This window comes from Sylvia atricapilla, chromosome Z (assembly GCF_009819655.1).
Source record: "Sylvia atricapilla isolate bSylAtr1 chromosome Z, bSylAtr1.pri, whole genome shotgun sequence".
NCBI lineage: Eukaryota > Metazoa > Chordata > Aves > Passeriformes > Sylviidae > Sylvia > Sylvia atricapilla.
The window spans coordinates 37,634,525-37,660,252 of record NC_089174.1 but is presented as its reverse complement, the minus strand read 5'-3'; the positions used below and the strand labels follow the sequence as shown (position 1 = coordinate 37,660,252).

The following is a 25,728-nucleotide window of genomic DNA, read 5'->3' as shown; positions in this document are numbered from 1 at the left end:
TTACCCCAATTATTACATTTTTTTTACAGTGTTAAGTATTATGGTTGTGGCTAATTATTGGATATCATGGACTCACAGTAATATCTATGTAGGGCTTTATGACTGCAAACAATTTCAAATCAGTGAAGATACTAGCAAATAGCATTTGTGCACAAAAAATATTTCCAGTTTCTTGAATACGGTCTTTAGAATCTACTCATTATTTTGTGCACCTAGCAATAATGAAAAGACCAAATGCTTCAGTAATCTGAGATTTTTGTAGTGATTCAGTGAAAACAAATAAAGTCAATTTACTCATCTAATTTCACTTACACTGAAATTTACAAATATGTTTTGAAGCAAGACTGAGTAATTCTGAATTTCTTAAATTATGTGAAGAAAGAGGAGAGGATGTATTAAAGGACTTTATGTAACTGGGAAGAGTGATAAACTGTCCTCATTGAAGAGGCATCTTTGTTAAGAGCTGTGTTCTGAATTTTAGGCTTTGCAGTATGGTTTCCTGGATTTTAATACGTTTGATGTAAATGAATATGAGCATTATGAAGTAAGTGTTCAGTATCAATCTTTTGATTTGTTTGCTGTTACTAATGCTAAAACAATCATTTATTTTTGCTATTCTTTTTGTGGTATTAAGTTCCATTTCTGTTTTGTCTCTTTTAGTTATGATAGTTAAATAAAGGTTCATGGGCAGAAAGAGAATACTAAAATTCAGATTTAAGCATAGTTATGCTCAAATATGGGGGAAAGCAGAGACCAAAATGGAAATAAATGGGACTCTCCATTTTTATTAAAACCCTGGATATTCTTGAGCAATCTTGATGAAAAACTAAAAGGCATACAAGCCCAAGTCTTAACTGAATGCTAGAGAACAATCGAAGTATGTATTTGAGAACACAAGTCAAAAATGTAATAACACTCTTTGAGGTAAAGAAGGAAACTTCTTTACTGGGAAACTTTACTGGGCTGGGAAACTTTCAAGTGCATAAAATTCACTTCAAGATGTAAGAGATTATTATGACAGTGAAGGACTGCAACTCTTGAGTGTATGCATTCTCAGAAATGCAAAGCTGCCAGATATCTGTAAAGAGAAAATTAAATGCTCCTAGAGCTTAAAAAATTATTATTTAATTTGTGAACAGACCAATTGGTAAGACCAATTTAAAGTCCTATAAAAAATAAAAAATTAGAAGTTGCTCTTCATCTGACGGGCATCAGTTGCATTGTTCTAAAACTGATTTAGAAAGACAGGAGCACAGGGGAGAAACATGAGGTTGAGAGCGTCTGTCATCCTCGTGATGAAAAAGAAAGCAGGCAACTAACACAACTTCATTTGACAAAAATAGTACATCAATTCTATTTAGCATGTATTTTGAAACAATAAGGAAAAGCCTGAAAATACAGGGATAATGATAAACCAAGCATTTTCTCTTGACAGAGAGCAGAAAATGGAGATTTTAACTGGATAATACCAAACAAATTCATTGCCTTCAGTGGACCTCATTCAAGAAGTAAAATTGAAAATGGTATGCTTAAAAAGGAGGTGGGGAACACAAGCCCACTGCTTTCTTAGTTGATTGTTATCAGTAAGAACAAGCTTTAAAAATTGTTCCTCAAACAGTGTGTTTTTTCCTTCGCTCTTTTCCTTTCATAAGAACTCTGGCAGTAAAATTTTAATGCTTGGTTTAATTGTATCTGACCTAGGGGATTGTATTAAATTTTCATTTTCAGTTATTTCAGTCTATTTCTCTATGTTGTCTCTATTTTGAAAGTGTTTTCATATCTTGTTTTTTAGTCTTTTTTTACTTCTTCAGTTTAAGCCTTACTCTCTCTTTTTTTATCTTCTGTTCTCAAATAGGCTATCCCCACCATGCTCCAGAGGCTTATTTCCCATACTTCAAGCAACATAAGGTCACCACTATAATACGCCTCAACAAAAAACTGTATGATGCCAAACGATTTACAGATGCTGGATTTGAGCATTTTGATCTCTTCTTTGCTGATGGAAGCACACCTAGTGATACTATAGTTAAAACATTTCTAAATATTTGTGAAAATGCTGAAGGCGTAATAGCTGTTCATTGCAAAGGTATGATGTAAAAACAAGTTTACATTACAAGTGATGTTTATAGTTCCTGAGGTATTTTGCAGTATAATTCTACTATGTTCAGTTATTAACATCTCTGCACAACAAAAGCTGCAACCTTTCCATTCTAATTATTTCCATGGTTCTGTTCTGTACTTTATCTTCTAATTTTGTTAAGTTCCAGAAAAATCTTCCCAGCCATTCCCAAAGAGAGACTGGGGAAAGTGAGATTTCCAACATTAACAGCTCTTTCTGCTAGAAAGTGTTAGTACTTTTGAAGGATGCTTTGGGCAGGCATTTGAAGTCCTGTCAGGTTCTCTCTGAAAATACATGTTTAAATGTATCAAGTCCTAAACTTTTGGAAACAGTGCAGCATTTTGGGGAGATTCCTCAAAATAGATGAATATTCTTCTACAACTACCAAAATCTTCATCCCTCATAAACTCTTTATATTAGTTTAGGCATGCTCTAAATATCCATTCCTCCGGAGTTAGACTGCGAAGATTGTAAGAGCCTGGCCAGTGCAACTAGTGTAGTTACTCAGTTTTCTGTGGTTCTAGAGGCAGTATGTTTCCGTTCCCACACCATCTTCAATAGTCTATCAGATGTTTCTTCTCCACAACTTTGGATCACTAGTGTACCTGATAATGCTGTGATTGAAGGAGAAGGACCTTTTCTTAACCTGTTTGCTTTGGACCTGCAAAGACTGCATTTTTGTCCCTGTATCTGCCATCCATTTGCTGCATTTAACAGAATTATACTGAAAAGTGAAAGAATTGCTGAAACCAACATCTTGGCTCTGGGGAAACAAGTGCATACTCTTATTCTTCACTGAGGTGATAAATTCAGGCATATTGCTTGATTGGTTGTGCTAGAATATTGAGTACTAGTGATAAAAGTGCTTTGTTTTCACTCAAATTAAGGTGTTCTTTGGTAGATGTCATACTAATGGTGTCTAGCCTGAGCTTATTCTTGAGGGAGTGTAGAATGCTGTAGCCTGTTCCTAAAACTGAGCAAGTCATGGAAGGTGCTTCATGGTTGTCTTGGCTATTGTGTTATATAGAAGATTTTACACCAGTGTTGATCAGTGAATTGTTAAATGAGAAGTGGTATGTGATTTGCCTGTACAGCAAGTGATTGAGGAGAGATGCCACTTAGCTGGGGCTGTCCTCTTCTACTTCTCATGTTTCCCAAGGCAAATAGAGCTGTTTTGAGGGCCATTTTAAATCAGATTTCTCACTCTGTACTACTTCCTGCCTGTGTACTAGTGGTCAGACTTGCTTATTGCAAAATTTGTCTTTTTCTTGGGAATTAAAGAGATTAATTAGAGGAGGGGCTGGAAGAACATCTGATTTCAGTGCAATGTATGTATGATTACTTTGCAAGAAGGTGCTGGGAGAATTCTGAAAAAAGAAAAGAAATCCCATGCTTAAAAGCGTTCTTATATCTTCATACATATTCATAGATAGATAGGTAAGTAAAGATAGCTAAACTTACAGATGTTTGTAAAGTTGCTGACTTTGGAAGGTTATCTCACTCAAAAAAACATGAACAATGTGTAAGTAGCCTTGTACATGAAGGAAAAGGTTGAAGAATAAGTTGCCCTTACCACATTTGATAATTAGAGGTTTGTTTTGATAAATTAGGCAGGTAGTTACTTGTCCAAGTGATAGTGTCTGTAGTTACAGCAGATTCCAGATGAAGATGGATATATAAAAGAAGTCACTCTTTTATCTCACACAGCTGGTCTTGGACGAACTGGCACACTTATTGCCTGTTACATCATGAAGCATTATCGGATGACAGCTGCTGAAACTATTGCCTGGATCAGAATAAATAGACCTGGTTCTGTGATTGGACCACAACAGCATTTCCTGATGGAGTAAGTAGATTGAGTGTAAATTATTGCCAAAAATAAATCTAGATGTATTTTTCTTCTTCTTCTATTGTACACTTATCAATCTTCAGTGTTAATTTGTTGTGTTTTGGGCCTTTTTTTCCATGTTATGATAGCAAACAGGCAGAACTTTGGACAGAAGGGGATATTTTCCGTGCAAAGTTGAAACGAAACCATAAAATTGCTGTAACAAGAATTCTGTCAGGAGTAGATGATATTTCAATTAATAACACAAGAAACAGGAGAACCATCCAAAAGGACATTGAACTGGTAACCATCCAAATATTGTGCTCTTGTAAAAGTTGGAACTGTTGAGAATCTCTCAGGTTTTGAAAAAACCTGTGCGTACACTAAAACTGTTAATCAAATTTTTTTTCTGTTCACCCTTTTTGTATAAAAGGACATGGGGGGGGGAAAGCTAGGCGCAGCAATTATGAAAAGTGGCGTTTAGAACACAGGTGAAGTAGGAGCATCATCATGCTTTAGTCTTTTGTAATTAGGTCAATAATAGAAAAAAATACTCACATTCTACAGTCAAAAACACTGATTTCATTTTGGACTGTCTGTTGCTTCACTGTGTGTATTTAAAGGGAAGGGATGAAAGGGTCAAATTTTTCACTCATTTTAGTTGCTAAGTAATTGCAAGTTCTATAATACCTTTTGCTGGTGCTTTTTGAGAAGGACAGTACTGCTATTTTTAAAAAGGCAAGTGAAGGAGAGAAATGCTGTATTTAGTGAAGATCATACTGTACCTAAGCAAAGATTTTATAATATATTGCTTCCAATGCTTTAAAAGTAGACAATATTCTGATGCATGTAATTCATGACACCACTTAATGGTTTACAGCTTCAAAATCAGCAAACAGGAAACTGGAAGGAAAAGAAATATATTTATGCAAATAAATTTCCTTTGACTTTATCCTGTTGAGATAATTCTGATTTTAAGCTTTAAGATAAGGTTAATTCTTAAATAACAGTGTCTGTATTTAATCTTGACTTATCCCTTTCCCCCCTCCACTTATCCAGTACAGTGATGATGATGAAACAAACTGTTTAACACAAGGGGATAAGCTTCGTGCTCTGAAATGCAAGAGGCAAGCAAAAGCTGCAACTGCATCTCCACTAGCGTAAGTTAGTTTCTGAATATATAAAATGCCAGAAACACTTTAATCCTCTTCTTCATGCATACTTCCTGTTGCCCCCAAATGTTTGTTGCCAATACTGCTTTTAGTCCTTTAAAATAAACATTAGATTCACCATTTCTCTGAAGGCTTGGTGAATGCTGAGGGAACAGGACAATTCGGTTAAAGAACTGCATGATTGAATTTCTAGTTTTCTCTGTAATTTTTGTTGCTGGTATTCTGCACTTTACAAGTTCCTACAGAAGTTCTGAATGCTTTACTTTTAGTTTAATCACAAACATTCCCTTGTCTTTCCTATGGTAGTGTAAAATTTAAAGAATATGACTGTGGTTTTACTTGATTGGCTCAAATAACATACATGCTAGTGTTTGAAGTGAAGTCAGCTACCTCAGAAGAGTTGAAAGAAGGATTTTTAACTTCCTTTCATTTTCCCTTACTTGGAAAAGAACTTTCCCTAAATCCTGTGGGCTTTGTGATAGTGTCTAGTGGATCTGGAGGGTAGAGTAGCCACTGTTTCAGTAAACAGTGCATTTCTGTCAGTGAAACTAGTAGTCTCTTTATTTTAGGCAAGTCCTGAAACACCATGTGTAAAATAAAGTTTCCATCTGTTGTAGCTTGTAGCAACTGTAAGTACAAAATCTTTCTGCCTGCCCTTAAATGAACTGCAAGAGAATGCAACGCTTGCAAAACTTCACTGGATCTCATTTGATTGCTAGGAGAGGAATGGTGACCCCTGGCTGTCAGACCTTTGCAAATGACATGTCATCAAAGTCACAGTCCACAGTCAACTTGACTTTTGTTGTGTTTTCCTTTTAGGATATGATGCTGCGACCTTGTTGGCATTTTTATTTTCTTTCTCTTCATTTTTTACAATCACCACTGTGATCAGACTTCTAGAAAAAGTGAAAAGTAGCTAGTAAAAATGTGATGAAGGTAAAAGAATATATCTTTGGAAACCTTCACACATTGCTGTCTGATTTCTTCTTTTGTTTTAACTTACCATCTTCCGTTCATGCTTGTGGTTTGCACAGGCAGCTATATAAGAAGCAACATATTCAGAACAAAGACTCTGCCCAGCTGACATTTAAAACATGTCAAAACACATCACCTCAGTTACCTCAAATAGCACAACAAAAAACAGCTACCTTGTAGATTAGTTTTCAAGGCACAGAAGTTCTTTAGTTGTCAAGTACTTAATTGCAACACACTTACTGTATGTTCCATACCATAAATGTAGACGGTGTGATAATCTATTTAGAGCCATTGTCTTAATACCTTCTTAATACAAGACCTGCCTACTATTGAAATATTACTTGGCTCACGAAAAATTCTGCCGCTTTTCTGCTCTAATTAGCTTGTACTTGCGTAGAATTAAAATAATTGACCTGGAGCTTATAGGTGATTTTTACATTGTGCATTGTCACTCAAGAAGTTTCAATTTACCTCTTTCTGTTCCTCTGAGTTATTTTTATGATTTGCAACTTGTACTGAAATAATTTGGTGAAAAATGAATGTGTAAATTCATACATATCTTTGTGTTACTGTTGTTTTATTGCAAGGAATATTTGGCTGCCTTATATGAGTCCGAAGATTTTTCTGCTACAAGATGTGTCTGTCTCTTTCCTTTTTAGTTTAGCCTGCTAAAATATTTACTCTTGCAGTGAAATTCATTACTTTTAAACTTTTCTGTTTTAAAGAAAGAAACAGAGGCTTCTGTATCTTCCAAGTAGTTTTATTTCAGAAGAAAAAAGAAGGGGGATGGGAGGGGCAAAGTAAGAGCACCAGCAGCTTGGACAGTTACAGTCTTTGAAAACCAGAGGCATTATTCACTTTTAAGTTACAAGAGATTTGTATAGAGTGTTTACTGAAATTAGCTGTATAAATTCTTCATGCATTGATGACTGGATATTTTAAATACATTCTAATAATTAGTAGTCAGCACCTGTGGCAAAGGATTAAGAATTGGCTTTTGCTTCTTACATGGGAAGGTAATACACCTCATCATCTGGTTGTTTACATAAATTGTTTGCTTCTGCAAATTTACCTTTCTCTGATGTAATGTTTTAGTATCAGAATGTGTGATTGTGAAGTAGGATGTGTGAATACAGGCTGATACAACTATGTAGGAGATGGCAGCAAGTGGTCAGGGATGTATTGCTCCTGCATGCACTTATTTCCAGGAGTGATGCAGACTTTCTTTGGAAAGGTAACTTTGGTGAGGATTTCAGATTTGCTTTGATTCCAGCAGCACGTGGGTACTACACTGGCAATTTATGATTGCCTGGATTGTTAGTCACAGAAAGTAAGAAATGCTTGGCAAAGCTTATACAGCAGTATCCTTTTAAAGAACTTGAAACAAGCTAAATGCACCAATAGCTCTTCCTTTTGAATTTTTTTCATCTCTACCTCCCCCTCCCAATCCCTTTTTAGATGGCTCCTAGCTATGCTGGTGTCTACACTGTGTAGCATTGTCATCTGGTGGATTATATGTGGCTCCCTTCTGCCCAGCCTGCTATTCTGTCTAGATGGTTTAAGAACATAGTAACCATCAGGACCCCCTGAGAAAGAGCCACTGTGTAAGTGTCCCATTCCATTTCTCTACAATAGCTCACACTTTCTGTCTAGTATGTCTCATAAATGCATGTTTTCATGTCATGTTTCTTACTGGCTTTGTTGCAAGAGTGAATTTCACTGCCCTGGCTTTGTTACATTCTTGTGTATATTATTTGGAATAATTGAGTGATTTTTATGGCTGGCTTGCAATATACAAAGGCAAAAGCTCTTATAATTAGAATAATTTTTAGCTTTGAAGCTTTTTTTCTCTGCAGATAAGCAAAAGTATATAAGCAAAATTACCTGTAAGAAAGAAAAGTACTGCTTTAAAATATGATCCTATCCTTTGCATATTGCAGATGCAGATGTTAGCTTCAGTTTTACTTCTAAGTTCATGAACTTGCAAAGTAGGCTTGTTTCCCAACACATTATTTTACTCCCATGAAATGCCAAGAATTAGAATTTGTCAGAAATGTCAGTAGGTCTTTGTTTCTACAAATAGATCAAATATTATATGCCATGGCATAAATCATGACTACTTTTACCTTTTTGACATGAAAGATAGGGCAGGTTGCAGTGTTAGGTCAAGGCTCACTTGTTTACCTAGGCAGTCTGGTTTCTTCATCTTTTGTTCACAATTATGTTTTCTAGAGCTTTAGGAGACTACTTACATTCCTTTTTTCTGTTACTTGGATTCATCAGCTGAGAAAACATTAATAGAATCTCAGTTCCTTGAGTAGAGTTTTCACTCTTCCTTCACTCCACTTCCATCAGAGTAGCCGCAGTGATTTCTGTGCCTTGGTTCTACTTAAAAGGTGCAATGCTTTCATCAAATGATAACTTAGATCTTTTGGTCGAACAAAAATTCCAACAGCACATAGAACTACCAGGAAATGCAAATGAACTTCTTGCTTGCTCCTGAAATTTCCCCGGAGCTTCTCTGTCATCACCACCCTCAAAGTAGAATGGTTACTTCGGGTGAATGCTTGAAACCTTGCTGCTCTCAGATTTAAAAAATCATCAGAAAATCTTTTACTAAGTAAGAATAGGCATTCTCTCCTGACCTGCATGAGAACGAGAACGAGGATTGAGATTTTCTGTCATCCTAACCTTTGGCCTTGCAGCTTTTTGTCTGCACAATTTAAAAAGCATTAAACTCTTTCTGCTAACCTAAGTGACTGAATAACTATAGAATGAGGACCAAGAGACTTTGGACAGGTTATTTATTCAGTCAGCCTTCATGGAGGTCATCTTAATCTGTTATTTTTGAGAAAAAAAATGATGAAGAAATAAAGATCACTTCAGCTGAATTTTTTCCCTAACTTTGTCAAATAACATAATTGATATGCATTATTCCAAATAACATGAGAGGGATGTTTACAAAGTTTTGCACTGAATGGATCACCATTTCTTTTCTCGGTGGTCTCTGGAAGTCAGATCTCAGATTTCTGAACATGTACTAAAAAGCTAAACTTAAAACACAGATTAAAGAGGTGAAACAATCTGTGCTTTGTTTTACTGTACTGTGCTGTAAGATCATTTTCAGTCAACTATCATCCTTTCTTTCCCTTACTGTGTCTGTGCTCTGTCTAAAAACTAGAAACACTTTTTCCTTGCTAGAGGAAAAAAGACAGTTTGATGTTGGTGGATGTGGTGCAAGCAATTTGGTTATGTCCATTTGCTGTAAATTTCCAATTACTGGTGCTGCTGCTTGATTTTCGGGACTAACAATCATACAGTATTTTTTTAAGTATATGCAGAGAAAACACTTAGGGTTTTCTTAAAAGCTTGGCTAAAATTTTCTCCATTGTGCGGGTAATGTCTCTTGTGTTTTAAGAGATCAAATTATCAGTAAGGATCATGGATCAATCTGGGCTAGCCTGATAGTTATGTTGGCTGGAGCCCTATATGCTGAAGAGTTATCAGTCACTTGTTGCTTATCAATGACTTCAAAGAGTAGTAAAGGTGAGGTGATGAAGGAGAAAGCAGTGTTGCACTTGACAGACCTTGTAAGACAGGTTGCCCAGCCTGGTTGGCAAGACTAAAATGCCTTTTGCAGACAGGGAAGACATGCACCTATGTAGCCTCTTTTTTCTTCATCCCTGCTTAGGATATTGCAATCATGTATTTTAAAAAAACCTGTTGTGTAGATAGATTTCTGTCCAATGTGTATTACACCGCTTGCAATTCAATTTTTTGTGGATTTTGTCTTGGGTTGTGGAGTTTCGGTTTCTGTGTCCTGGTGGTGTGCCTGTGTTCCACCCTTGCATTGAGTTAAATGATGAAAAAAAGTTAAGAGTTATTTAAAAGTTGTTACTACTGACCCAAACATGTTATTTTTAAACAAGTTTTTATTTGTTTAAAGACCAAGGTATTTGCTTGAATAAGAAAGCAGTGTATAAACTAGTCTGGTGTGTATTTAGGATCAGAACGACCAAGTTATGTTTCCATAACAGATGAACTGGAGATGAAAAATTCTTGCAGTATAAATGTATGTTTAAAAGTGTGACTATTACAACATTCTGTAGCCTGCAGGTTTGGGATTTTTTTTGTTTGTTTGTTTGTTTGTTTTGGTTTCAAGTTGGTTTGGTTTGTTGGTTGTTTGTTTTTGTGGAGTTTTTTAATTGTTTTGGTTGGTTGGGGTTTTTTTCCATTTTTGTCATATCCCTTTGAGTTAGAAAACCTTTGTGCACATCAGATGGGTTTGCTGGTGTTTCTGGAAGTTTATGACATACTGTTTTATGTGAACAGCTACAGCAGTAAGGTAGGTGTCCTGAGATCTTACACTTCTCTAATATAGTTTGGGATATTTTTTCATGCTTACATTTTGGCAGGATTCTCTCTACCATGGCTTCATCTCACATCCATTATAAAACTTATTTGCTGAATCTGCTGTCAAATGATTCTGTTAGTCTAATTGTGCTAAACCAAAATTCCATACATCAGTTTCTTATCTTACCTTCAACATATATGCAGTAGCATTCTAATTAAAGCTGTGATAGCACCCTTGCTGCTCCTCAGCTGACAGTTGTCAGGCTCAAAGACAGCTCTGGGTGTTTATTTGCAGCAACATGTCAGACAGTAGTGTAAATGGAACCTTGTCCGTTTTCCGTTTTAGGTGCTATCAGCCTTGGAAGTCCAGAATTCTAATCTGATTTTAAAATGTCTGCGTGATAATTTAGCAAATGTTTTGTTCAGCAATTTCAATTATTCTTTACTGTAGAGTAGCCCAGTGAAGTTGTATATATCTGAGATGTAAAAATTACATATCAACTGAAGAGCAGATGATGTTGAAGATTCTACCCTGCTCACAGCTGTTTCTGAGCTGGTCCTATAAGGTATCTTGTTATCTTCCTTTGGCAAATACAGCAAACTTACAAGGATGTTTTCATAATTGTTTTGGTTTCACGATGGTTGTTCGGCTATTTTTATTATAAGTCACATTTCTATTTAGAGCTTTTTTAATTTTCTTTCTTTGTTTTGAAAAGTTAAGATGAAATCCTCTGGGAAGTAAGGGCTACATTTTATGTTGAAAAGATGAATGTTTTACTGCTTGTACAAAATGCTACCTTGATAATTCATAGTGCTTCACAGAATCACAGGATGGATAATGTTGAAATAGACCACAGGGGATCATCTGATCCAACCTCCTGTTCATGCAGGCTCATCCCAGAGCACATGGCACAGGACTGTGTCCAAATGGTTCTTGAATCTCCAGTGAGGCAGACTACACAACCTCTCTGGACAATCTGTTCCAGTGCTCAGTCACCTGCACAGTAAAAAATTTCAGGTGTTAAGTTCAGAAGTTTTTTACGTTCAGGTGGAACTTGCTGTGCATCAGTTTGTGCCCAATGCCTCTTGTCACTTTCCTCAGCACCACTGAGCAGAGCCTGGCTCCCTCTTCAGATACTAGCAGACATTGATGAGGTCCACTCTGTTGTCTCCTCCAGAGGCTGAACAGACCCAGCTCCTTCAGCCTTTCCTCATAGGAGAGATGTTCAGTCCCCTCATCATCTTCATATCCTTCCACTGGACTCTCTGCAGGAACTCCATGTCTCTCTTGTGCTCAGGAACCCAGAACTGGACAGAGCACTCCTGATGTGCCTTACCTGGGCGGAGTAGAGGGGCAGGATCACCTCCCCTGACCTTCTGCAATGCTCTTCCTGATAGTCCCCAGGACAAACACCATGGCCTTTTTGGCCACAAGGACACACTGCTGGCTCATATTTCAGTTCATGTTAGATAAGTATATGGGTTTAAGCCATGTACATTGACCAGTTTTCTGAATTTCTGGTATCTAGAAAAAATGGGTGTTTATGAGAGAGATTACAAAAATTACATTCCAGTAACTTTTGCTTTCTTTTATATCTACATTGCATACATTTTATGCAGAAAGACACCAAATATATGTATTTAAGGAGAAAACATGATTTTTCTTTATTTCTGGCTGCATGAGCACTAGTAAACCAGTGTGTGCCATGATTTATTCGTGTTTATATTTCAGTGACTAAATGTTATGAAGTTCAGCAGACTTTGTGCCTTTCTGTTCATTCCTAGAAGTTTCTATCAGCACAGATGAGAGGTATAATGCAAGCCTTATTTCACAACTGCTGTAATTTTTAGTGCTTGGTTGAAAGTGTGATAGACTGAATTTGTTCATTCCATATGACAACTGTAGCACTGAAAGAATTATAATATTTTAACAAAAGTATCTTTGTTAAAACTGTTTTGCAATCACAGTAGAAACTGTAGCTTAAGCTTTCAGGTTTTAAATGTTTTCCCTTTGGACATGCAGGGAAAGCATTTTTGTTAGAAGAATTTGTTCTGTCTACAGAAGTATAATATGAGGTTGAAGGTATCTGAGGGTGGTTTTTTCTGCCTCTTGTTAAAGCAATTCCTTCAACTTTTAATGTCCTGTGTTAACAGTAAAATTTATTTTGCATTTTCTTAGTACTTGTCACTGAAACCTTGTTTCTTACTCAGACCAACTGGCTGTTTTGTTTGAACATTTGCAAATCAAGAGACAATATTTTTCAAGGCCGAAATACTAAGAAAGATTTTTTCAAGTAAAAGTTTAAAATACTTGAAATTTGTAGTTATGTACTCATTTGTTTGCTAATCAAAAAGTATGTAGTAAAAGTGTTGCTGATCAGTTTTACTGCATAAAGAATATATTTTAAATTAAATTGTGTTATCTCAAATGCATATTTTGATTCTGAAATCAAACCCATATAAAACAATGAAAACAGTGGAGGTTTTTTCCATGTCTGTTTTTGGCGAGTATGTTACATGAATATATAAATGTACATTTTCTTCCCATATATTCATGTTCACTTTTGCTCCAAAAGTTAGCATTCAGTATTCATGTATAGGATTCTGTGAAAGTAGTTTTTTCTGAGTATTAACCAACCAGACTGTAACTTACACAATTTAATGAAGATTTTGAATTCCAGTCTAACATAATCTGCTCATACAACTGGACACAGTGAAGCCACTGAAAATTAGAGACTAGTAATAGCAGTAGAATAAATAGTAATACTAAGTTACTCTTAGGTCAGAATCTCTAAAATGGTGCATATTTCCATAGCTGGAACCTTGCAGAGATGGAATAGAAAATAGATGTATAAAATGAAGCACTAAATAGATATCCATGGACTTCATCAACCAGCTGTCACATTTTCTATAGTATCAGAATTCCACTACAAGTATATAGGAAAAGATGTCATTTCCTTGTGAACCGGTTGTCTGGTGGACAAAAATAAGTTGTTTGCATTTTGCAATCTGGAATTCTTTTTTAACGTAAACAACACTAGGATTTATCTGTCTGTTTAAGAGATAGTTAATATATTGCACTAGATTCTTTTAGAGAGGCATTTGAGCACAACCAGCATGTAAAACTGAGTTTTGAGTATTTCAAACTTAGTAATTCCCTCTAAGAGAAAAATTCTCTTTTTTGCAAATCATTTGCAATGATTTTCCTATTTGAAGGGGATATCTCATGGTTAATTGAAGGAGATTTAGCCTTAGATCATCACAAATTTAATTACTTGGAGTTTATTCTGAATCTATTCTGTATATTCCGTGTCAGTCTGGAAAATAGTGTTTGCTTTTGTTGTATACTTCAGGGAGGGGTTTTTGGATTTGGGGGTAGGAGTGGTTTTGTTTTCCTTTTCTGGTTTCAGGGGTTTTGGGGGGGTGAAGATTTTGTTTGGGAGTTGTTTGTTTGGTTGTTGGTTTTTAATTTGTAGCATAATTTAAAATGCAGCTTTGGATATTTTTGTCTTCCAAAAACCTAATAGAATATTCAAAACTATTAATTTGATCAATTCTTTGAAAGCAAAACAAGCCCAACAAAACCAAGCAGCAAAGCAAGCTGATATGCTCCTAATAAAAACATTATATAAGGGGATGTTAGGAAAGAGAGGGATGTGTTTCAGGCAGAAGAGTTTGCTTTGTGGAAGGATTTATGAGAAGCCAGCTGATTGCAACTATAACATCCTCTTTGCAGTGTTTAGAAACTTTCCAAATATATAATCTTTCTTTTTTCCTACTCTTTACAGAGTAACTCTTCAGCCCAGTGTTCAGAAAAATAAAACCTCTGAACCTTGCATTTCTGACAATACAGACATTACTAAAAGAACTACCAGGTCTGCTGCAAGAAAAAACACTTTAAAAAGGTGAGAGTTACCCTCTTTACAGATCCTGTAACCATTTTCTAGGCAAATACTTTGAACTGTTGTATCCACTACTGGCAGGAGCTTTGCTATAGTTCAGCTCCTTCTCCTAGCAATAGAAAGTGAGAAACAAATACGTGGGTTTTGTCAGGTACTGAGAATATCTGGCACCTTACATCTTAGGTAATTTATTTGTGTTGCTCAGTCTTCCAAGTTTAAGAATATTATATAGTAATTCCTAATGTAAGTGAGAACTACTGAAAATGAGGGATTTTGGTAACATGAAAACCCCTCTGCCTGGAGTGAGAGATGGAAAAATCCCTTACAGCATTGTTAAAAACTAGCCAGTGCATGAAGTCAAAACTAACAAAAATTCAGTGGACAACTAAAATGTAGTGGTTGTGGAAAGGTGAAGTGTATGAAATACATGTGCACACTGGTATGAGATTTTGTTTCTTTACTGAAAGCATGCCTGATAATCTGAACGAAACCTGTTTGGTAAAGCTTAATGAAATCCTAAATTATAATGGATTTATGCAAGACTGTGAAAGTGCCTTCTGGCCCAGAAGCATACAGCCAGACTACTGCTGTGTAACTTTGTGTATTCATGTGATCACACTCCTCTGGCAACTCTCCAGATCATTATAGAAGATGAGCCTGAGAGCATAGTTTAAAACAATACCCAAACAATTTCCATTGCTTACCATTAACTAGAATTTGTCTTAAACTCTTAGCGAAGAACTTTCAAATGGGTCTGTCAGGTGCTGAAGAGATTTTGACTGGAAAGAGTACCTTCTGTGTTATGCAGCTTGATTTATAAATATCGTTGAAAATTTAAGTTGTTTTGCAGCTTCTTCCTCACTGAGCTCTTTCTCTTTCTTCATCCTGTTACCTTGAAGGTAATGAAGTTACGAAATATTCACTCTATTAGTCCATTGTAATAGTCAGTGGACTGCAGTAAATTCTATTCTGAATTTTTAGTTGTGACTTTGATGTATTGAACAACATACTAAAAAATAATATCTTTTTCCCAAAATAAGTATTTAACTAAAAACCAGTTGTACTTTTCCAGGCTTTCTTTTTGGTTGGTTGGGATTTTTCTCCATTTTACCTAATTTTCACCATGTCAGTTTTGGTCTGAATAGAATTGATGGGATTCTGCCTGCTGTTTTAATTCTTCGTGCTTCTCCCCATTTTAATCTAATGCTTGCAACATTTTGTAGCTGCATTCATGCATGTGTGGTCTGAAGAGAGATTTTCATTTCCTGGAAAGCACTTCTCCAAGCTGACCTTTGTTTTGTGTGATATGTGAATACCTATCCTTAGGAGAAAATAGCAGAGTTCACGGAAGATTTCATTTATTTTGTAAGAAGTCCTTTAGGTGTATTGTCACATCTATGATTCTGAAGGCCAAGGACCAGGTTGATCTCAAACTTTATAAATTACTTCCTTCATATTTTAATGGACTTCCTAAAACTTCTACCCCAAACACTTCACAATGTCCTGTTTCTCTTCTTCTAACTTTGGAGGTCTAAGAAGTTCAGTTACTGTTATATTTCCATCCAATAGTCAATTTTGTCCTTGTTTTGTCAGTTATGCAGCTGTTAATTGTTTTATAATCTGAGAGGGCTAATTGGGTGCTTGTCCCTCTGAAGGGTGCTTTGGTATGATCATATCATTTAGTGGATTTAGAATGCAGTACCTTGTTAGTCTTGTAGGTGTCCTTTTATTTTTCCTGTAGAATTTGAAAAAGTGTCCGTCTTTTTTAACCAGCCTTTTCTTTTAAATTAAGTTTAACTTCTTGAAGTATGAGCAGTTTGCATTACCTCAGTGTGCTCAGATTTGTTGAACTTAATCCAGATCAAGTGGATTGCAGGGTAGAGAATAATTATTTTTACAATATTGACATCCTGCCTTAACCAACATTTGTCTTTGTTAAGACTTCATTTACTTCACTCAACTTCTGACATTATTGTGTATCCTTATTCTTTCATTTTCTTTCTGATACATTCCAGTGGAAACATCTTTCACCATTTTTACATGAATCTCATTTGCTGCTTTATGTCACTTTAGTCAGTTCTTTCTGTATGTGAATCACACTTGGGACCCATCCTAATGCAGTATAATCTGCAGAGCTAGGGAATTCATTTGCCATTTCATCCTTCAGACTGTTTGGAGACACTGCCATAGATTGTCTCCAGAATTATTTTTCAGCCAAAACAGCTATTTACAGCTAAAACACTATTCTGACTTTTAAAGAGAATGCAGGAAATTTCAATCCTATCTATAACACTCATTCCATTTTCTTTGTGGAACATCTTTAGACCTAAGCTGCCTTCTATGAAAGAAAGTACTGATAGACATAAAACATATCTTGTTGTTGAAATCATACTGTTTTTGAATTGCAGGAAATCACACTGCTAGCCTGTAACCAATATATCTCTGCGGATGCCCTTGTTTCTCCAGTTAAGACATCTTCCTTGTAAATTTGCCAGTTACCAAGAAGTTCATGTCTGTATTTAACAAGGTGCATACTTCATATCCAAACCAACTGACTCATAATACATAAACAAGTTAAATGGTTTTTTCCATGTTACCACACAGAACAGAATTAAAATTAAACTTAAAGTAAGTGGTTGACTAGAAATTAAATCTTAAGTGGTAAAGGCATTTTGCTGGGTAGAGGTGCTTAAGGGAAGCAGATAAAGTTATTACAAAAATTATAATGGGGAGTACGGGGTAAAAAGTATGAAATCTGTATAGAGGAATATCACAAAACCTAAATAAGAAGAATACACTTTAAAAATCTCATATGCCTTTGCTTTGCCAGGTATTACGAAGCAGCCTTCTACCAACCCTTGTTCAGATACTGAAAACTACCTGCAGCATTTCAGAGCTTTTCTATATGTAATTTAAACCTAGCTTTAAACAAATATTAATTTGTTTAAATGTAATTAATTAATTCTGTCCTATTCTTCCTACTTTTCCTACGGTCTGATACCTCAAGGGGAGAAAAAGAATGCTTTACATAAATGTGATAAATGAAATTATGGCACTTCGAGTCCCTTTTTGCATTTTTGTATGGAACAGAATTTTCTTCATATTGTCTGTGATCAGACCAGTCTGTGCATTCTTGACAATCAGTATTGCTGTGTTATTAAATGCATTGACTTTTACTTTGTTTCTTTCTTTGAAATACCATTTGTTCATTTTACCTTGCCGGAAATGCTTGCTTGAAATACATACTTAGTAATCTTTAACTTTTTCCCTCAAATATGTTTTATTTCAACAGCCAGCCCGTGACAAAGACTAGAACAGTATTGCGTTAAATTTCGAATAAGCCACCAGTGTTGAAGAGGATATTCAGGAGTGAAGGGGATACAGAGGGGACTTGATGCAATTCAAGGAACATCACTTTGGCTCTGTTTTTCAGCAAAAAATGAAATAGAACAATCTCTTTCTTACTTGCAGAATAAAAGGAACTGTCAACATGTTTGGTAGATCTTTTTCTACCGTGTTAATACTTTCTCAAAACCAACAAAATCGACATACATTCAGACTCAGGTGTAAATATTTGAGCTCTCTATTATAAAGAGGGCTTGCTAGTACGTATGATGCATGTGATGAATTGTGATGGCAATCACTTAGTTGCTGACCACCACATAGTGGGGGCTTTTAAATATATAAATCTGTATTGTCCATTCAGACTGGGCTAAAATCTTCACTTGAGTCTGAGAATCAACCACAAAAGCTTTTTTTTCCAGTAATATTGGTACTCTCCTGTGTTGACTGGCTGTTCTTTCTTACTCTGTATGAGGTTTTTTATGAAGCTGCATTATTGAGTACACAATGTAACTATTGTCCACCAAAGAGTGCTTTATTGTCAAAGGTTGTGTAGTTTATTTAGGAAAAAAACTAATTGTAAGTGATTAAATTGTTTTTAATAGTGACAGGTTTTTAGTTGATCACCACCAATTGCTCTTTGAACTAGTTATTACTGCTTTAAAATGGTATGATTTTAAAGGGGAGGAAAAACAGTACCATTTAAAGCAGTGCTGTCACATTGAAATGTCATTACTATTTCATCAATGAAACATTACTGTTTCTTTTCCTGTTAAGTCCTTTAGGTGAAACTTTACATTTCCATATATGAAACGTAAGAATTCTCCCCAGATTTCATTGATAACACTTGGTAACGTGGACAGTGCTGGTGTTTAGCTTTGGGACACCTAATGAGTGCAGCACAAAAAAAAAAACAGAAAATGAGAGTGTCATACAACTGAGGTAGTGGAATTCAGAGGCAGATAAATTTTGACACCTAACACTTCAAAGAACTACAGTTTACTTCTGTTAAAAAGCAGTGTAATTTTTAGAGAAATCTGCCTGAGACTGAAATTTTCGCCCCCTACAGGACCTCAGCGGGTTTTTTTCCTACTACTTTCCACACTATGACATTTCAAAACTGATGTACCCTTGTCCACCAGCTGATGGTTATAGCTGCATATCCCTCAGATGAGGGCTGTTACCACATAGCCTTAAATATGAATCAGTTATCTGTTGATGTAGTGACTCTTGCAGTACAATGTGAAAGAAATGGAGAAGTCTGAAATGTTAGTAATAGAATAACTGAAGTTTTTAAAGATGCAGATTACCTCTTTGAGAGAGGGAAGTTTATTTCAATGAATGTAAATGCTCAGTGACTAGTTTCAATCTATATCCTTTTAAATGGAAACTAAGCCTTCTGTTAGGCTGGTGACATTTGAATGCCAGTATGAATATCACACAGTGTTTTGAAAACATTTTCTAGCAAGAGAATCATGAATTGGAGAGGAAACAGGAAGTGAAGTGTAAGTAAGCTTACAGGTAGCATCCATGTGCTTAGTCAGTCAAAATCTGCAAATATGAATACAAATTAAAAAGAAAAGTTTTAATGCAAAATAAAAGACCATTGAAAGCTCAAACTGATTTTTTTTTTGTTTTCTTCTTAAACTTCCTTTTTCACCCCCTTTTCTTTTAGATAAAAAGCATCTAAAAGAGAAAGATTGATCTCATCTTGATAAGGCAATTAAAATTTCTTGGGGTTTGAATGTGGTTGGTTTGTTTTGTGGGGGATTATTTGGATTTTTGGGGATTGTTTCAGTTCAGGGGTTTTTCGATTTGGTTAGGGTTTTTTAGTGGGGATTGTGTGGTTTGGGTTGGGTTTTTTAGTAAGCAAATTTTTGCTTATGTACAGGTAACCACAACAGTAGGTCTGTTGTGCAAATACAAATCTATGTTTATTTTTGAACAAAAGTCTCATCTTGGAAGGCAAAAGGGATGCAAATAGTGAAATGAGAATCAGAATAAAGATTTAGTAATATTTACTGTTTGTCTTTGCCCTTCTCACAGCTGACCTGTTTCTTAAAGCATCTTTTTTTAAAGCTAAAAATAATTGGTCTCTTTCTCACCCCTTCCAAATTTCAAATCAGAGTTTGCCTCATTTAAATTGACCAGCAGAGTCATTAGCACTTCTAGGTTCATCAGAAGTGAATTTGCATAATACAAGTGCACAAACAATAGCAACTCTAGCTAAACCAAAACTGCATGTTTGGCATCAATGTGTTCCAGGATACCCCATCCACCATCCCATATCTTAGTGAAAAACACATAAATGTCAAAGGGATTTTACATTCAAACTTTCCAAACAGCCTTATACAGAAAATTAACACATTACCTCATTGTGTTCCATCTGATTGTACTGCTTACTTTGTTACAATTTTTTATTACTTTTTCTAACATTTTTAATATACCATACCAAAGGTGTCTTAGGTACAAGAATGAAGAGTGGGTATGGGTGAGGAAGTCCTTGGTTTCTAAATTTTTTCTGAATTGCGAAGTATTATGTGCCAAAAGGGAATGTGTTGTGACAGCTGCATCACCTTTGTATAACAGAGAAGCTGAATGAAGTTATTTCTGCTGCCAGCAGTTAGGAGATTCTCCTTAGAAATTCTTTCCTCTTTCAAATATGTGACAGATGGATTCTTTCTCCATCTCTTAACTCAAAAGGTGTATTATCTCGGGTAAAATTGCTACTTTCCAGTACAGAGTCAAAAAACCTCAATGTTAACCTAGACCTTGTCTTTTTGCCCAAGTATGACAGTAGGGGAAGCACAGCTGATGTAAAAGAGTAAGAAATTGTAGGAAAAAACCCCAAAACAGTTCAGTTTGTTGCACTGCAGTTTTTGTATTAATTGTTTGCAGACTGTCACACATAAACTCATGTTCAGGCAATCAAGGTCTAAAACTTCATGAGTAATCAGTACTGTTCATCCTGATTATATTTAAACTGTATATTTCTAATAATATTTTTTTAACTTGGATTGACAGAATGAAAGTTTGTTTTCCTGAAGGTATTTTTAAGATAAAGTTTCATATGGTCTTGTGATACTAGTTAGTTCAATATGCATTTGTGTGTCATTTGAAAATACTGCAGATTGTATTTGATTTTATACAAAATACTGAATAGTGAGAAATGTAAGCATGAATTGTGTAAAATTAAAAGTAATCAGAAGGTTTTTTTCTGTTTTATTTCCAGTATGGTCACAAAGCCATATTCATACCAGATATGCATACCAGACTGACATACATGTACACTGAAAAAAACCACCACACTCAGCTGCCTGAAAACTTTTAATTAAAGCACAGATTCTTAAAACACGTTTTTAAAATTTCAAAAATAGAGACTTTATGGCTGTACATTTCCAAGAACTCACATTGGAAAACAGTATCTTTATTTGTTGGGATATTGTTACACAGTGAAAAAAGCACAGCAAGAGAGATCAATGGGGGATTAGTTATTTTTTCTCCTTCCCCTATGATTACATAGTATTAATGTTTAGAAACAGACATTGTCTTTTGATACTTACCATGACAGTGAAGACTTCCCAAAAGAGCTATTTTTAGAAACATTGATTTTTGCACAAGCTCTGGTGCTTGCCTAGCTAAGTCTTTTAAAAAAATATCCAACGGCAAAAAAATAGTGACCAACTGAAATACTTATCACTTTTAACTTACCTGTATTAGAAAATGCAGAATTTGCACACATCAAGCAGAGCCTGTTTGACAAGCAAGTAAACTTCTGCTTCCTTCAAAGATAGCTTTATAGTTGGAAAATCAGTGTTCTTCTGTTATAAGGTGATCCTTTCCAAACTTACCTGAATGTTTAAGCAGCTTTTCCTAACAAACAAGCTGCCTGATGAAGAGTGAATGGTGGGCTTTGCCTGGGAGAACACCACTTTATGCATATGATGCCCACAGGAAAACAGTTACACCATATCACATCATTAGCAGTTTTAGGAATATTGGCAGTGGGCAGGGGAGGGCAGAGGACTAAAAGAAGCCCACAGAAAAAAGTTGAACAGTGGCCCAAGATAATTTCATTGAGAAGAATAATCTATTCACAGTAGTTCTGAGTAACTTCAGTTTGGGTCTATTTAGCCTCCTTTGCATTGCAGTTTCTACATTGCTTATGTAAGAGTAGAGGAAAACATGTTATAGCAAAAAGGATGTGCTGTTGTACATGAAATCTGAGTCTGGTTTTGGAGAGAAACTATGCTTTAAACCTACCTCACCAAGGGTTTGTTAAAGAAGAGATGTTTCGTACCTGCACATCTGGCTGTGGGGTTGGTTTATATGGATGTTACTGACTAATAAGTCCAAAATATGGAATAAGGCCAAGAGAACATGGACAAGGGTGAGGCTTTTGAAGCACAAGGAATGATGGACCAGAGCAGTTGCAAAAATTACTTTATCTCAACTCAAAGGGAACATGGGGTGGCCTTTGTTTTGGATAAATGGCTATCAAAGTTTGAGTGGATCATTCAGTGCATCTTTAGTAAGAGTGAAGACCAGGCCAGCATAGGAAGAATGAATACACAGAATATAAAAGCCAGACAATTGCCATAAGAATTGCAAAGAGAGCAATGGACTTCAATTGATCAACCCTCCCATTCCCTCTTGACACTTGGGGACACAAGAGGGTGGCAAGTAAGGATGTATTTCACAGGGACCAGTAAAAGGAGTCATATTGGTATTGTGATTAATCTGTGTACTGCAATTGCTATATGAGTATATTATGGTTTTGTGTTTTCAGTATACTTTATATCACTTTAAACCAGAAATGCAATACGACATGAACCATCTTGAAGTAAGTAAATGTTACTAAACATGACACCCTCCTATCCTTGAGATATTTCCAAGAGCCTCATTAAGTGTTGGACTGTCACAAAGCAGGTGGAAGAAGGCACCTAGAAAGACTGTCCTTTAAACAGCTCCATGTCTCCCCTATCGAAGTCTGTCCTAGTTCTAAAAGCTGATGAAGAGTCCAGACAGGCCAAGCCACCAGTGGTGTTTTCAATCCCTCAACTCAGCTTGTGCTGCTCTGCTGCGTAAGAGAACAGGAGCAGATGAAAAGCTCTTTTGTGTCACTAGCCTCCAACTCCCAGCATGCCAGTTGCTGCACATCAGTTACAGCACTAACAGGATAAATTGGCAAATCCTAAAGTCCTTGTACCCTGACAGCACAATGGGAACAGGCCCTTGGCATAAGCTGTTACTAATGCAAGAAAATCTGAAGTGAGAGTGATGTCAATAGCAGGAAGGTAAATAATGAAACATCACTTCTTGCCCTTGTGAGCTTGCTTTTCCCTCTGTCAGTGCTTTGATGCCATTCTTTTAAGATGGCAGAATAATTCCATTGTTTTCTACTCAGTGGAAGGGCTCAACTTCCTCATTATCCCTCCTTCAAACACAGCTTTTTTCTAGACCTCCTTGTATTACTTCCTGAGTTCATGTTCTGTTATTACTAGATTGATCTTTCACCATTCTTCCCAAAATGGCATGCTCACTAGACTGAATCTCTGGTCAGTACTTAAAACACAAGATATTTGTCCAGCTTTCATGATTCTAGGTGCTTTTTGACCATCTCTTTACACCAGCATCATACCTATTTTAAAGTGAACTACTGCTTAATGTTGATTTTTTGAGTTCCATCTCTTTCTCCCACTGATCAGACCTTTCTAGCATCTGGTCTTCTTTCACACTGGTGGCAGCTTCATTGAAAAGATTACTAGGTTGTACTTTTCCAACAATAGCTTCTAAAGTTCCAAGTCTTTGTCTAGAGCTAGCAAAAACTCTGAAAAGGAGGACTCAGTCCATATCAACAGAAATAGAACCAAACAAACTAACAGAGTATGTCAGCTTATCATAACCTTGCTGTTATTTTTATATTTTGGCAGAGCTATCCTGCTGATTTAATTACAGTACACAAAATTCAGTATCTTCCATTCAAACAGTAACTACTGTACAAATCTCAATAGAGGAAATGCTAAAAGCAAGAGACAGCTTATTGAATTCTGCTAACTGTAAAACATCTCTAGAGACAACAGAATACAGATTATGAATACTCATACTGTTTAGTTTTACTAGTAACTAGTTGAGTTACCTAAACAGGGAAATCAGAAACTTTACTCAATTTATTTAGGGCTAGTTCATCTCCAACATAACACTGTAATTAAATATGATGCAGGATCTATGCTGCACTGAAGACACAGCTATCTGCAACACTCCTATCACAAATTTAAAAGGCATTTGTTTTCAGAGAAATAAAATGCTGGAGATATAATGTATTTCAAGATAAATTCTAAGTAGCACAGTCAGCGTGTAACAGTTATTCTCCCAAAGACTGAAGGCTGCCCCCCTCCAAGCACAAACTGTTCAGTACTTGCTCAGCATATGCTACTCAAAAGAGAAAAAGCTCTGATTTCATGCCCATTATTCGATGATTAAAATGTACTTTTTATGCAAAGATAAAAATGTTTCACATTCAATTACTGATCCGCTGATAATGAGTCAGCATTGCATTTCTTCCAACACTGTATGTGTATATATATGTGTGTATATACATACATATATTTGGGGTTTTATATGAATGTGTGTGTATGGGCCTGTGACAGCTCTGGAAAAAAAGGAAAAATTACGTGAAAATTGTTTAATATAAGATTAAGAATAATCTTAATGTTGTAAGTGTACTAGAGGTACAGTATTTGGGTTTTGGGTCCAAAGCACACTTACACCCTAAGGCCTATTTTCATTCAAAAAAAGTGTAACCAGCTGAAAGCTCATTTCCTGTGGGCTCAAATGCCCAGTATTCCTATTTATCAACTCATTTTTTTACTTCTGAGTCTTTTTATTCATTATTTGGTATTCTTAAGCACAGACATTTCTCTCCTCTTTCTTCTAAAGGCACTTTCATATTAATATATGCTTGCCAGTTCTAAACCATAGTTAGTACTGCATATGATTCAACTGAACTACATTGTATCAACACTATCATACGTAACTGACAGTCATGGAGAAAGGTGAATTCCTTTCTTTGCAAACTTACTGTGACTTACATGAATCTAAAACTTAAACCTGAAACGTAGCAGTTTTTCTTAGGCCACTCACTACATTAATCCAAAGAGTAGCCGGTAGTAGTGCACTAAAGAATAACATGACTAAGATCTGCAATACAATTTAATCTCTTCTTAATATGCATGCCATGTTCTAGTAGTGCTTGTGTATATATTTACACCTGCTGCCAACTGCTTTACATGAAGGAGTAAAGCTACATCAGGAGTGACAACAGAAAATCTGTGCTTTACACATACAGCTATTTTGGTACCTTAAATGTGACATATGAGTGAGATTCACAGTTCTGTTATCTCAGCTAGGCAAAGAAATCGCATCACTGTCATCACAATTAGCAATTTCTTTTCTATACTCAGATATACCATCAACTAGAGAAACTCTTAAGCCACATTCCAGTCTGACAGACTGAAAAATAAAATTGTCTTAGAGCACACAGGTGCTCTAAGAAACTTCTCATTTAAGCAGTAATCAATTACACTAGATCTCATTCTCATAAAGTTTTGGATTGGATGAGTTGCATTTTTTAGTTTTGGTTGGTTGGTTTGTTCTGTTTTTGATTAAACAGCCTTCTAACCAGCCTTTTTTTCCCTTTTAACCAGGAAAAACTGCTGACCAAATGTGGATTATACAGATACATTTTCACATGTCCTTTAAAGCATTCCCCAAAGAACCTATTTATCATTCTGTTTTGAAAGGCAGATCAAAGTTAGAGGAATAAACAGTAACTTTGCAGCAGCAGGAAGGAGATTGAAAAAATAAAACAATTCTCTCAGCCTTCCCAGAATACAGTCAGAACTAAACTGAATGCATCACAGCAGACTGAGCTCACTAGCACAGCATAGCAGATTTTAAGTTTTAGTAGAAAAAGGAGGGTTACTTTTAAGTATATGAACACTTTCCTTAGCAAAAAGAGGTCTTAGTAGAAGAGTA

At 35.8% G+C, this 25,728-nt stretch overlaps 1 protein-coding gene and 1 long non-coding RNA gene across 11 annotated transcripts in view; both read left to right on the top strand.

The window, feature by feature from the left end:
• The window catches only part of CDC14B (cell division cycle 14B), a 59,430-nt gene that overhangs the window by 31,334 nt on the left and 2,368 nt on the right, over positions 1 to 25,728 (top strand). For 2 of the 10 annotated variants that reach the window (XM_066338817.1, XM_066338825.1), the window contains exons 7-14: positions 482 to 544; positions 1,436 to 1,523; positions 1,856 to 2,086; positions 3,827 to 3,965; positions 4,097 to 4,250; positions 5,007 to 5,107; positions 14,236 to 14,352; positions 17,642 to 19,310. In XM_066338817.1, coding sequence (XP_066194914.1) covers positions 482 to 544; positions 1,436 to 1,523; positions 1,856 to 2,086; positions 3,827 to 3,965; positions 4,097 to 4,250; positions 5,007 to 5,107; positions 14,236 to 14,352; positions 17,642 to 17,678 — 930 coding nt within the window. In that variant the 3' untranslated portion in view covers positions 17,679 to 19,310. Of the gene's footprint in view, positions 1 to 481; positions 545 to 1,435; positions 1,524 to 1,855; positions 2,087 to 3,826; positions 3,966 to 4,096; positions 4,251 to 5,006; positions 5,108 to 5,688; positions 5,911 to 5,938; positions 6,651 to 7,552; positions 7,699 to 14,235; positions 14,353 to 17,641; positions 19,311 to 25,728 lie in introns of those variants that run through there. The other 8 variants (XM_066338818.1, XM_066338819.1, XM_066338821.1 and 5 more) reach the window with 8 other exon arrangements.
• On the top strand, positions 9,648 to 14,069 carry LOC136373821 (uncharacterized). Its single transcript, XR_010745743.1, has 2 exons — positions 9,648 to 11,013; positions 11,164 to 14,069. It is a non-coding gene; the product is annotated as an uncharacterized lncRNA (long non-coding RNA).